The sequence below is a fragment of the Crocodylus siamensis genome, chromosome 15, assembly GCF_052110815.1.
Source record: "Crocodylus siamensis isolate JL-2025a chromosome 15, ASM5211081v1, whole genome shotgun sequence".
In the NCBI taxonomy this organism is placed as follows: domain Eukaryota; kingdom Metazoa; phylum Chordata; order Crocodylia; family Crocodylidae; genus Crocodylus; species Crocodylus siamensis.
This window is the reverse complement of record NC_143409.1, coordinates 40,825,932-40,838,090: the sequence shown is the minus strand read 5'-3', so window position 1 is coordinate 40,838,090 and position 12,159 is coordinate 40,825,932. Positions and strand designations below refer to the sequence as shown.

Genomic DNA, 12,159 nt, shown 5'->3' with positions numbered 1-12,159 from the left:
GTTTGAGTTCAAAAGTGGATCACTGCCATTTTCTGCACAATGACATGCATTAAGCCGCTTATACAGCTACAAGCGACGTAGTGTCAGGTGCTTTTCAAAGTGCCCGGTGCTGCACTTACATGTGTAAAAATGCTGAGAGGTACTAGATTTAATGTACATTTACTAAAGCGGATGGTCAGGAGAAGGACTCTGCACACATGGTTTATTTGCACCTATCTCTGCTGCCTGAGAGTCCCAGAGCTACTGGAAAGGAAAGGCTGTGGTAATGAACACATGCAATTTTGCCACTCTCCTGTTCCCTGCATCTCAGTCTGACTCTTTGCTGAAGCCTGGACCTGAATTCTGTCTTTTCCAGAAACCTGCAGAACTGAACCAGGCACAACCCTGCTGAGTAGGTGTCAGTAGTTCCCAAATCTTAATAATGATCATCTAGGGTGGGACACAGAGAGCAATATTGGTACAAACCTCCTCTGATGGTGCTGCCCTTCTGCACAATAATCCATGGTGAAGATATAACCTTTTCCCTCTTCTCTCCAGTTATCAAATCTGGCTGTTGTATCAGACCTGGACTCCCCAGCCCCGCTTTGGCCAAGTCATCTCAGCCATGCTGTGGGCCCACCCCAACTGCTCCCACTCTACCCTCCCTCTGAGTATGGCTGATGTACTGGCTGCTGAGGAGACTTGGGCTGTATATCTTGGAGTGCGTTGCTCAGACATCAAAGAAGACCAGTATCAAGGTGCACTTTCCAATGGAGGCTGTTTCTAGTGGATATAATAGTTTCATAGCTGGTAGGGTTGGAAGGGACCTGAAAAGATCATCAAGTCCAACTCCCTGCCATGGCAGGAAAAAGTACTGGGGTCAAACAACCCCAGCAAGGTGCTCATCCAGCCTCCTCTTAAAGACCCCCAGGGTAGGGGCCAGCACCACTTCTCTTGGAAGTTGGTTCCAGATCCTAGCCGCCCTGACTGTGAAGTTGCGCCTCCTGATATCTAGCCTAAACCTGCCCTCTGCCAGCTTGTGACTGTTATTCCAGGTCACTCCTGGTAGTGCTCGGGGGAACAGGGACTCCCCCAATGCCTGCTGGTCCTCCCTGGCTAGTTTGTAACAGGCCACTAGTTCCTCCCTCAGCCTTCTCTTTTGGAGGCTGAACAGGTTCAAGTCCCGTAGCCTCTCCTCCTAGGGCCTGCCCTGCTGTCCCCTGATCATGCGAGTGGCCTCCTCTGGACCCTCTCCGTGCTGTCCACATCCCTCCTGAAGTGCGGCGCCCAGAACTGGACGCAGTACTCCAGCTTCTACCTGACCAGTGCCGCATAGAGGGGGAGGATCACCTCCTTGGACCTGCTCGAGATGCATCTGTGGATGCATGACAAGGTGCAGCTGGCCTTCCTGACTGCCTCCCCACACTGCCGGCCCATGTTCATCTTGGCATCAATGATGACTCCAAGATCCTTTTCGGTCTCTGCACTGATGAGAAGGGAGTTCCCCAGCCTGTAGGTATGGTGCTGGTTCTTCCTCCCCAGGTGCATCACCTTGCACTCGTCAGTGTTGAATCCCATCCTATTCTCATCCACCCATCCCTGTAACCTGTCTAGGTCCAATTAAGCCTATTCCTCCCTTCTAGTGTGCCCACATCCCCCCACATCTTAGTGTCGTCTGCAAACCTGAACAGGGTACTTTTTACCCCCCCATTCAAGTCTCTGATGAAGATGTTGAACAGTGCGGGCCCGAGGACTGAAGCCTGCAGGACCCCACTGCCCACATCCCTCCAGACTGAATAAGACCCATCCACCACCGCTCTCTGGGTGTGGCCCTCCAGCCAGTTGGTGACCCAGCTGACTGTGTGGGTGTCAATGCCACAGTCTCCTAGTTTTTTAATGAGAACAGGGTGAGAGACAGTGTCAAAGGCCTTCCGAAAGTCCAGGAAGACTATGTCCACTGCAACCCCTGCATCTAAGGATTTGGTGACCTGGTCATAGAAGGCCACCAGGTTGGTCTGACTAATGAACCCGTGTTGGTTGCCCCTAAGGATAATCTCTCCTGCTGGCCTCACATGGACATACGCCAGGATAACTCTCTCAAAAAGCTTGCCCAGGATCAAGGTAAGACTAACTGGTCTATAGTTTCCTGGGTCCTCCTTCCTCCCTTTTTTGAAGATGGGAACCACGCTGGCCCTCTTCCAGTCCTCTGGCACCACACCAGAGCACCATGAGTGCTCATAAAGCCATGCCAGGGCTCCCACAATGACCTCAGCTAATTCCCTCAGCACCCTGGGGTGGAGATCATCCAGACCAGCTGATTTAAATACATCCAGTCCCTCCAGCAGTTCCCTGACTAGATCCTCACTGACCCTTGGCCTGGGTGTGCCTCCCCTGGGGCCTGGGGGGGCCCGGTGGGGGGGCTGATTCGGTCCCTGCTCAGGAAAATGTAGGCAAAGAAATTGTTAAATAGGTTAGCTTTGCTGTCTGGTGCGACGACCAGATTTCCTAGCGTGACCTGCAGATGCCTCACGTTACCTGGTACCTTCTTTTTGTCCCCTATGTATTTGAAAAAGGACTTCCTGTTGTCCTTGATCCGGGAAGCTAGTCCCAGTCCCATCTCCACCTTGGCCTTCCTGACCACCCCCCTGCAGCCCTGAGCAACAGAGGTATAGTCCTCCCTGGTGATGGCACCTCCCTTTTAGCTAGGAGATGTTCCTGGATGTTTTTGGTGAGCCCTGGGGGCCTTTGAGTCCTCCTGCCCCCTTCAATCCTTATAGGGATTACCTCCCTTTGGGCTTGGAGGATCATCTCCTTAAGGAGAAGCCACTTCCTTGGACACCTGGCTCCCCTCCTCTCCGGGACCTCAGTATCTCCCCAACTATTCTCCTTACCACATTGAAGTCCGCCCTCCTGAAGTCCAGTGCTGCTGCCTTGCTGCAGGCCTTTGCAACCTTGCGCTGGATGGTGAATCCCAGCAGGCGATGATCCAGTTAGCCACCCGTAAGTTTGCAAGTGGGAAATTCAACTGCACTTTCAGGTTTAGGTGCAGACAATGACTCCCCACATAATGAGGAAGCAGTGTGGCAGGAGGTTTGGGGCTCCTGCCACTTTTAAGAGCAGGCAAGCTATGGCTAGAACAGCCTGTAGGTGTGGCCAGAGCTGGCTGGAGGTAGGCTGGGCTTAAGCAGAATATAAGCCCAGGCCCAAGTGAAGCCAACAGTAACATCCTGGAGGCTGCTGGGGGAACATTGTGGAAGCAAGAGGGCTGCAGCAGGGGAGACCGTGGTCAACCCTCAGGACAAAGGTAGACTTGAATGGCATTGTGTAGTACAGAGTGCACCCTTGTCCAATGCACTGTGAACAGGAATCCTTACGAGTCTTATACTTAGCTTCCCACTAGCCAGCTTCCAGTGGGAGGATCTTGGCTACATGCTTACTTTATGGAAATGAGGGGTTCCTCCCTTGCTTGTTCCTGTGGTTAAAGGCAAGTGAGATTTGGAGGCATCCAAACCCCAATCCTCTGGGCTTGGCCTGCACATAGGATGCCCACCAATGGATTTGGGAGCATCTGAAGCCCCAGGTTAAAATGTCTAGGGGAGGGTACTTGCCAGTTTTAGCACCACATATGGTGCTTAACCAATTGACTGTTGCTCATTCAAAAGGTTTGGGAACTGATTTGGCTGGGTTGACCTGGAGCACAAAAAAAATTTCCAAAACAAAAAAAAAAGAGGGCTGCAGCTCAGGAATGCCAGCACTGAGAGCACAGCCTGAAGCAGTCTGGAGGTTTGGGGATGAACCATGGGGAGGCAGAGGTTCCTAGGGACCCATGGAGGGGTCCAGAGCCCAGAGAGAGGGGCTGAGTGTGTGGGACCCAGGGAGGGGTCTGGAGCCCAGATAGGGGCTGGGTATGTTGAGGGGCCCAGAATGGGACTGAAGTATTTGATGGGCCCAGAGACGGATCCAGAGTGTGGAATGAACAGCTGAGAGTGATTACACCTGTGAGGCATGGGGTGTGGTGTAGGAGTGTATGGAGCCACTCAATAAGCCCTTAATGTAGAGACCACAGACACATGGTGGTCACGCGAGAGACCAGATTGGGATGCCCTGGGGAAGCCTCTTTCATGAAAAAACAATTACAACAAGGCATGGCAGGAAAGAGAAGGGGGCCTGCCCAATGAGTGAGGGCTGTAGGGACTCCATGGCCACCCCTGGAGAGTGACCCTGCCACACACAAGGCTCGCTGTTTTGCTCTTCAAACCTTTTTCCCTCTATTACAGTAGTTTAATAAAGCATCATGGTGCATCTCTGGGACTGTCCTGGTGCAGCCCAGCAGCCCCCAGGCTTTATGTTTTGCACTCATTACCGCAGACCTCACTAAATGCCCTGTGGTGCTTCATGCCTTTCCAGAATGCAGGGAGTGGTTGAACTTGCATTTCATTGAGGTTGTTGGTTGTAGCCATGTTGGTCCAAGAATATAGGCAGGCAAGGTTCTTTGGGTAGATGTGATACATTTTATTAGACCAACTAAATAGTTGGAAAAAATGTTCTTTTCATTGAGGTGCAAGAGGGAATCAAGAGACAGCAGTCAAAAAGATCTTGTCTGCAAGTGGGAGGACAGCAAGGGGGATGGGACAGGAGCCCCAGAGACACAAACTGGCATTCAGGAAGAGTGCAGGTAGCACTGGCTGTGCAGCCCAGGAGGATCCAGAGGCATAAAGAAGAGTCTGCTCTCCTCACTGAGCCATTCTCTGATGACCCCACAGGGACAAGGCACAACTGAAGACAGTCTCTCTGAGAGATGAGACCTTGCATGCATCTCAAAAGGTGCCAACCAGCTTTGTACTGTAGTGAATGGGCCTGGGATGGCACACCTTCCAAAAATGACAAGGGGGTTTTCTGGAAGAAGCTGTTATCTAAAAAATGGATATCACTCAGTTGCAGCACATTCACATTTCCTGCAGCATCTTTCCTATTTAAAATATTTTGTTTTTGAGGAAAGGAGAGGAGGGCTGAAAACTGAACCCTACTTTTGTAAATGATGGACCTACACAAGCAAAAGGAAAAGGAAAATATTAGATGCTGGAGAGCAATTTACACTTAGCACATTTAACACTATGTTATGCTCTGCCTCTATCCAAAGTACAAGATAGTGCGGACATAAAGGTAAAGAAAGCCCATCAGCTCAAAACATTGGAGGAATCATTTGTATGAAAGTAACTGGATCAAGTTAATACAAACACAATCAATGATTAGTAACAGTTAAAGCAGTATCAGGGCAGTGTCCACTGACCCCAAGCCTTAAAACATGGCAATTAAAAGAGGAAAATTCCTGTACACCTTGCCACCTTCCTGCTGCAACTTCACAAACGATGAGGTCCAACGCTCCATAAACCTTTTTCTACCACCAGAAGGGAATACCCACATGCAGTGCCATGCCTCACAGGTCCTAATGCAGAACTGGAAAGATACAGTGGGACTTTTCACATCGTCTGTTCAGTACATCACCCTCCTTCATGGTCCAGGCCTGTGGGAAGTTAACCGGGAACAGTGCTGACGTTTGTCTACCAGAACAAGGTGGAAGGAAGAGGGTAGGCAGATCTCTGTTAGGCATAGAAAACTCCTGGACTTCAGGGCAGACGTTCTCACCCCACTTTTCTTCCTCCTTCCTCAGTTCCAACTTGACCAGTCCCTGCATGTAAGCTCTTTCTCCCAAAGTATCAGGCTGTGACCTTGAATCTAGGGCCTCAGCCTGGTCAATACAGCCACTCACCCATGCCAGCCACTGTATGGCTGACCTGAATCTTCCAGCACAGCCTAACCCTCTGTCCGTTCCCTGTCAACCAAGTGGCCGGTCAGGGTGAGGTGACCCTCCACATCCCCCTGGTTCTTGACATGCCCCCCCTCCTGGTTCTTGACATGGCTTGCTCTCTGTCTGATCTCCTAACTTCCTGACTTACCTTATACCTAGAACCAACTTCTGGACTGGCCTCCTAGCTTCCGGACCCACCTTGTCCCTGGATTCTGCTCACACCTCCTGGCCCTGGTCAGTACCTTGATCCCCAGACCTGGTCACCAATGACCCAGCATGACGCAGGGCTTTTCACCCTCCAGCTACATCCCAACGTACAAATACGCAATTCCCTTGGCTAGTCCAGGCCCTACTGTCATGTCTCATGACTCCCTAATCTCTAAATACCCCGTGGCCATTCAACAGCTAGTCTCAGTTCCCAGAATCCACAGGGGATGAAATGGAGCAGCATCAGGGAAGGGAAAGGAAACCCTTTTGAGCCTAGCTATCCCGTATGGATTCTCTGATGCCTGATGAGATGCGAGCTCTGGCGGAAGCGTTTCCCGCAGACGGGGCAGGCGTAGGGCTTCTCACCCGTGTGGATTCTTTGGTGTGTGACGAGCAGCGAGTTGGACTGGAAGCTCTTCCCACATTCAGGGCACTTATAGGGCCTCTCTTCTGTATGGACCCGCTGGTGTCTTACAAGGGCAGAGTTCATACAGAAGCGTTCCCCACAGTCAGGGCATTTATAAGGTCGGTCTTCTGTGTGCGTTCTCCGGTGTCTCCTCAGGGTTGAGCTGTCGTTGTACCTCTTGCCGCAGTCAGGGCATTTAAAAGGTCTCTCGCCTGTGTGGATCCTCTGATGTTTCATGAGAGCTGAGCTGTGGCTGAAGCTTTTCTCACACTCAGGACATTTATAGGGTCTCTCCCCTGTGTGCATGGTCTTGTGTTTTATAAGCGCTGACTTCACAGTGAAGGTTTTCCCACAGACCAGGCATTTATAACGTCCCTCTCCCGTGTGGGTTCCCTGCGGTGTAACCATTACTGGCCTCTGTTTCTCTCCTGTATGGATCCGTTTGTGTTTAATAAGGCCTGAGCTATCAGTGTAGCTTTCCCCACAGACCAGGCACTTATAGGGTCTCTCCCCGGTGTGGCTTCTCTGGTGTCGGGTGAGGTGGGAGCTCAGGCGGAAGCTCTTCCCGCAGTCCAGGCAGTGGTAGGGTTTCTCCCCCGTGTGGATTCTCTGATGTGCAATGAGATCTGAACTCACAATGAAGCTCTTCCCACAGTCAGGGCATTTATAGGGCTTCTCTCCCGTGTGGATTCTTTGATGCACTATGAGGGTTGATCGCCGGTTAAAGGTTTTCCCACAGTCCGTACATTTAAAGGGTCTCTCTCCCGTGTGGATTCTCTGGTGCACAATGAGATCCCGGCTCACGCTGAAGTGTTTCCCACAGTCGGGGCATTTAAAGGGGTTATCTGCACTGTGTGTTGCCTCATGGGCAAGAAGGTAGGAGCTCACTCGGAAGCTCTTCCCGCACACCAGGCATTCGTAGGGCTTCTCTCCCGTGTGGATTTTCCGGTGCGTGCTGAGCGTGGAGCTGAGGCGGAAGTTTTTCCCGCAGTCATGGCATTTGTAGGGTTTTTCCCCTGTATGGATTCTCTTATGTTTAATCAGGGTGGACCTGACACGAAAGCTTTTCCCACAGTCAGGGCACTTGTAGGGTTTCTCTCCAGTGTGAATTCTCTGGTGTGTGATCAGGAAGGATCTCCTGTTGAAAATTTTCCCGCACTCCATGCATTTATAGGGTTTATCTCCAGCATGCAGTCTCTGATGTACAAGAAGGTCTGAGCTCTCACTGAAGCTTTGCCCACACTCGGGGCACTTATGGAGTTCTTCCCCTGCCTGGATTCTCTGATTCTCTTTGATACCCTTAGCTTTGCCAGGGGAAGTGGTTTTGCTCTTTGGCTTTTCTGTGGTGTGGCTTTTCTGCCCTTCTGGCTTGGATCGATTCTCACAGGCCCCCACTTGCTCTAGGCTCTGGGGATCATCCTTCTCAAATCTCTCCAGTAATGGAGTATGTAGTTCTGCTTCCTGCAGACAGTTCTCCTTTTCACTCACCACACTGTCAGCTGCTGGTAGAAAGGGAGGAATAGGAAGATCAGAGTCATTCCCTGAATCACAGAGCAGTAGGGCTGCACAGTTCACATAGGTAGACCTTAAGAAAGGGAAATGGCAGAAAAAAGACAGTATAATATAAAGTAAGAACCAGTCTGTCAGAGCAGGGAGACCCGTCCTTCTTCCACAAATCATCTGAATATTCAGAAAAGGAATAGCAAGGAGACAGAGGGAGAGAGGAAGGGTTTTTTATGAGTGCATCAGGGTGGGAAGGGGTGTAGGTTGTAGCCGTGTTGGTCTAAGGACATAGACAAGGTTCTTCAGGTAAATCCGATATATTTTGTTAGACCAGCTATTTGAGTTGGTCTAATAAAATATATTGGATTTACCCAAAGAGCCTTATCTTTTGGAGCGGGAAGGAAGCCATGACTGACACCTGCCCTGACAGTGTGACCTACCACTGGAACAGCTCTGACCCAAGTGATATGGGGCAGAAGTGAAGAATTCCCACGAGGCTTGGCAGATATGATAGCCTCTCCCTTGGTTTCCATACATGTTTAATAGACTCCTCACCTGTGCAAGCATCCCCCTTGTACTTCTTTTCCTCTGCATCCAAGGCATCTACTTCCTCCTCCTGTTCCATGGGAGAGATCTGCAGTGGAAATAGCCACAACTTACAGAAAGACTTGACTCGCTGAAAACTGGATGGGGATATATACTCCCCTGCACCTGCTTCCAATGGTTGCTGAAGTTTTATCATGAAACAGGAAAGTTGTGTTGGAAAGGGAAGAATTAAAAGCAGGGATTTTGCTTTTCTATGATGGGAAATGCTCTCTGCAGTCAGAAGCTGATGCCTGCTTAGGCTGTTCCAGTAGCAAGGTTCAGTCACCGCACTTGGCCAGCTCAGAGGCAGTGGGGTCCAGCAGAGAAAGCACTAGTCAGGCCCTCATCAGACCAGTGCTACATTCCCAGCTCTGTCACTGCTTGGAAGAACCAAGGACCCATCATTATTCTGAGAAGAGGATATGATACTGCTTATCCCCAGGACAAACACCATAAAGATGCTGTAACAGGGTCTGAGCCCCAGGGTAAGCCATGGCACCCCTATGGCGTCTCTGATTCTGACTTCTCAGGGTACTACCCTGCATCCTCACCTGCCATGTCTGACATGATGGAGATTAGGGAGGCTGGCCTTCATCCACTGGAGTGGCATCCTCAGGTGCTTCCCTCTTTCTGCCTCAGTTCATTGCTCTGGGTTTGTTTGCCCCCTTGGTCTCAATCTCTGGGAGCCTGCTATCAGTTTCTGGGGAGTCTTTGGGTCTGCTTCCCCTGACCACCCCCTCCTAGATTTGCACTCTTTCACAGGGCTTTATTCAGGCCATTATTCAATTCTCTCCATACCACCACCAGCACTAATCACGGCCTCCAGCCTTCCCCAAAGCCATGCACATGCCTCTCAGGTCTTTCTCTAACTCCATTTACCAAGCTCACTCAACAAACAAGACAAAAACCACTTAGCATTTCTGGAGAGCTCCTTCCTTTCCAGGGATCAGTGCCAGGCTCCCTGGAGCTCTGTGGATACCCCCATTCTAGCTCTAGCTTTTCTGATCACCAGGCCACCTTAACTGGATACAGGGGTTGCTAACTGCCTCATCTCATCAGCCTGTTAGCAGTCACCTGCTTGCAGTTAGCAGGCTGGCTCTGCTTTCACCCTAAGGCTCTATAGCAGGGGTCAGCAATGTTTTTGGGCAGATTGCCAAAATACCTTCAACCTCGACTTGTAAGATGTTGGCGTGCTGGGGTGGACAGCTGAGGAGCTGTGAGGGACCCAGTCCTTGTTGTGGCAGCGCAGCCCCAGCCCCTTCCCCACCATCTGCCCTGAGGTGCACGTGCCAAGCAAAATGCCTGCGCATGCCACGCTCTGGCACCTGTAGTAGGGGTTGCCTACCCCTGCTCTTAGTGCTTTACCTCTGCTGCCTGCCTGCCAAGTAACAAGGGGAGGGGATGCTTTTACAGACATTTCTGTCTGCAAATGAGAACACTTAAAAAGTCTCAAAGGAGATACCTTATGAATTTTCCCTGGCATTGCCCACAAAGGCAGCCGTAAGGGCTGGGACCAGGGTGGGCTTTTCCCTTCTCTGCTTCTCAACTTGATTAAAGGACAATGGCTTTGTCCAAGGAGGCTCAGGCAAGGCTGGATGTCGGTCGACTCTGTCTGTACTGACTGCTCCTATTGCTTCTTCCAGCCTCTCTCTCTATCTTCCCCTTTCCCTTCCTCCTTGTCTAGGACAGTGGTCTCCAAACTTTTTTGATCGCACACCCCTATCAGTAAAAAAATTTTGAGCACACACCCCCCATATACGTATATTTATATTCGCGCACCCCTATCAGTAAAAAAAGTTTGAGCACTCACCCCCAATATATGTATATTTATATAAATATAAAAAGAAGTTCTAATATCTTGTTCCTGCACCCCAGTGAATCATCTTGCACACCCCCTGGGGTGCACGCACCCCACTTTGGAGACCACTGGTCTAGGACACCTGGTATTTCCTCATCCCCAAGAGCATATTCTTTCCCATGGTTTAGGTCCTAGGTGTGAAAGCCTGTGTGTTAGTGAGGGCAGCAGCTTTGGGACTCTCAGCCCCCTTGGGGAGGGGTGACGGATGCAGAGGGGATGTGTGTGCAGAGTCCCTGCAGCGACAGATGCAGAGGGGTCGTATGTGCAGAGCCCCTGTGCTGCCCATCCCCAGCACTTTCCCCGAGGTCTCTCTCCATTACCTGGGGCTGGTTCCAGCCACTGGAGAAAGTCCCCCCCACTTGGCTGGGCACAAAGGGGCTTTAATGAAGGTCTCTCCTGGCCCAAACCCTGCTGGGGGGAAAGCAGCTGTTCAGTCCAGAAATCACAATGGAGGAGGCAGCAGCAGCAGCCTGTGACCCAGGAAGCTAAACTCCCAATATCCTGAGAAGAGAGTAATAGCAGCCTCCTCTTCCTCAACTACAAGCAGAGCCCTCTGGCGACAGGAATCAATGAGACAAGTCAAGATAGACGCCCAGCTGTTTCACAGCTGCCTAGCAACACTGCTGCAGGCATCAGAGGCTCTGATTATGGCTGAGAGCAAGTGAAGCTGCTCTTTTTTCTCTGTGTATGGCTGGGAGTGGATTGGGGGCAGAGCAGGCTTTCACGCTACTGCTTTTTGTTGAGATCAGGGATCCCAGGATAAACCCAGGGCTCCAAGTGATGGAGAAGGACCGGAGGAGAAACACTAGGCATAGGCAGGATGTGGCCCCTCCTCTTTAACTAAGATCAAGTGAGACTGGGGTATCCAGACCCAAAGGCCTCCAGGCCTTGGGCTTGCATATAGGATGCCTGCCTGAGCTTGGGGAGTATCCAAAGCCCCAGACTGGTGGGTCTGGGATGGAGGATACTTGCCTTGTGGTAGAGCCACACAGACTTCACATTTGAGCTTTGCTCAGTCGAATTTTGGACCTTGACTCTTGGGCTTTGCACAGTTGCATTTGGAACTGATTTGGCTTTGAACAAGTGAAAAAAAGGAGTTGCTCTTTTCTGTACAAACAGGTTTTGCAATCACAGAACTTGCAGCTTTTGACAATCTGCTTCCTTTTAGTTAATGCACCTACAGAAAGGATCAGAGCTGCTTCCTTTAATGTGTCCTCAGCTCCTGGTGGGAGGGATCTGCTCCTGTTGTGGAACAGATTAGGGAGGGTTGCACAGGGAAAAGGAAGATGAGCACAGGGTGGGGTTTCCATTTCGTGGCTGCAGGAGGAGATGCCAGAAGAAGGAACAGTGAAATATAGCATGGGGGATGGAACAGACAAAGAGTGGAAAGAGGGACTGTAAAATGCAGTGTGTTTCCCATCTCTGTGCAGAAAGGGAAGTGATAGTGGGAAGTGCATGTAGCACAGAAGAAGGCCGATCATGGGGGTTACTATAAAAATGTGTCTACACTTACATTTCTCCAGAGTTAACTTGAGATATTTTGCCATAGCACTGCCCATCCTTAATGCTTTACACAGAATCCTTCAGCATTTTACATTTTTATCACTCCTATTTTAGAGGTTGATTTGCTGAGAAGTAGAATAAGTGTCACTGCTGCAAAGCAGAGGTACATGCATCCCTTTCTTCAGCCCCTTCAGTGTATCCATCCAGCCAGTATCGCAGAAAGGCAAAAGAGCTCCAGCAGAGCAACAGAATGCCAAGCTCATGCCTGCAGCTATGGAGCGGGGTCTTGCTCTTGCTAAGAATACCTAC

The 12,159-nt window shown here is 50.6% G+C and overlaps 3 protein-coding genes across 9 annotated transcripts in view; 2 read left to right on the top strand and 1 right to left on the bottom strand.

Annotated features, from left to right (window-relative positions):
• The window catches only part of LOC149852429 (uncharacterized), a 36,669-nt gene that overhangs the window by 2,166 nt on the left and 22,344 nt on the right, over nucleotides 1-12,159 (top strand). For 3 of the 4 annotated variants that reach the window (XM_090028919.1, XM_090028917.1, XM_090028920.1), the window contains exon 1: nucleotides 2,000-2,100. The exons of the other annotated variant lie outside the window; for it this stretch is intronic. In XM_090028919.1, the coding sequence (XP_089885045.1) occupies nucleotides 2,052-2,100 (49 nt within the window). In that variant the 5' untranslated portion in view covers nucleotides 2,000-2,051. Of the gene's footprint in view, nucleotides 1-1,999; nucleotides 2,101-12,159 lie in introns of those variants that run through there. 4 annotated transcript variants of the gene reach the window in all.
• Nucleotides 1,985-12,159, top strand: part of LOC149852427 (E3 ubiquitin-protein ligase TRIM21-like) — a 46,905-nt gene continuing 36,730 nt past the window's right edge. Inside the window, exon 1 of the mRNA XM_090028945.1 lies at nucleotides 1,985-2,100. The gene's annotated coding sequence lies outside the window, so the exon portion shown is untranslated. The remainder of the gene's footprint in view (nucleotides 2,101-12,159) is intronic.
• On the bottom strand, nucleotides 4,481-10,793 carry LOC149852432 (uncharacterized). Of its 4 annotated transcripts, none has more exons than XM_090028905.1 (3): nucleotides 10,668-10,793; nucleotides 8,460-8,538; nucleotides 4,481-7,903 (listed from the first exon to the last, which is right to left on the bottom strand). In XM_090028905.1, exons 2-3 carry the CDS (start codon nucleotides 8,527-8,529, stop codon nucleotides 6,273-6,275), a joined length of 1,701 nt encoding a protein of 566 aa, XP_089885031.1. In that variant the 5' UTR covers nucleotides 8,530-8,538; nucleotides 10,668-10,793; the 3' UTR covers nucleotides 4,481-6,272. The 4 variants fall into 4 exon arrangements, with proteins under 4 accessions (XP_089885031.1, XP_089885033.1, XP_089885032.1 ...); XM_090028907.1 differs by having other exon boundaries at nucleotides 4,481-7,900; XM_090028906.1 differs by lacking the exon at nucleotides 10,668-10,793 and adding an exon at nucleotides 9,041-10,651.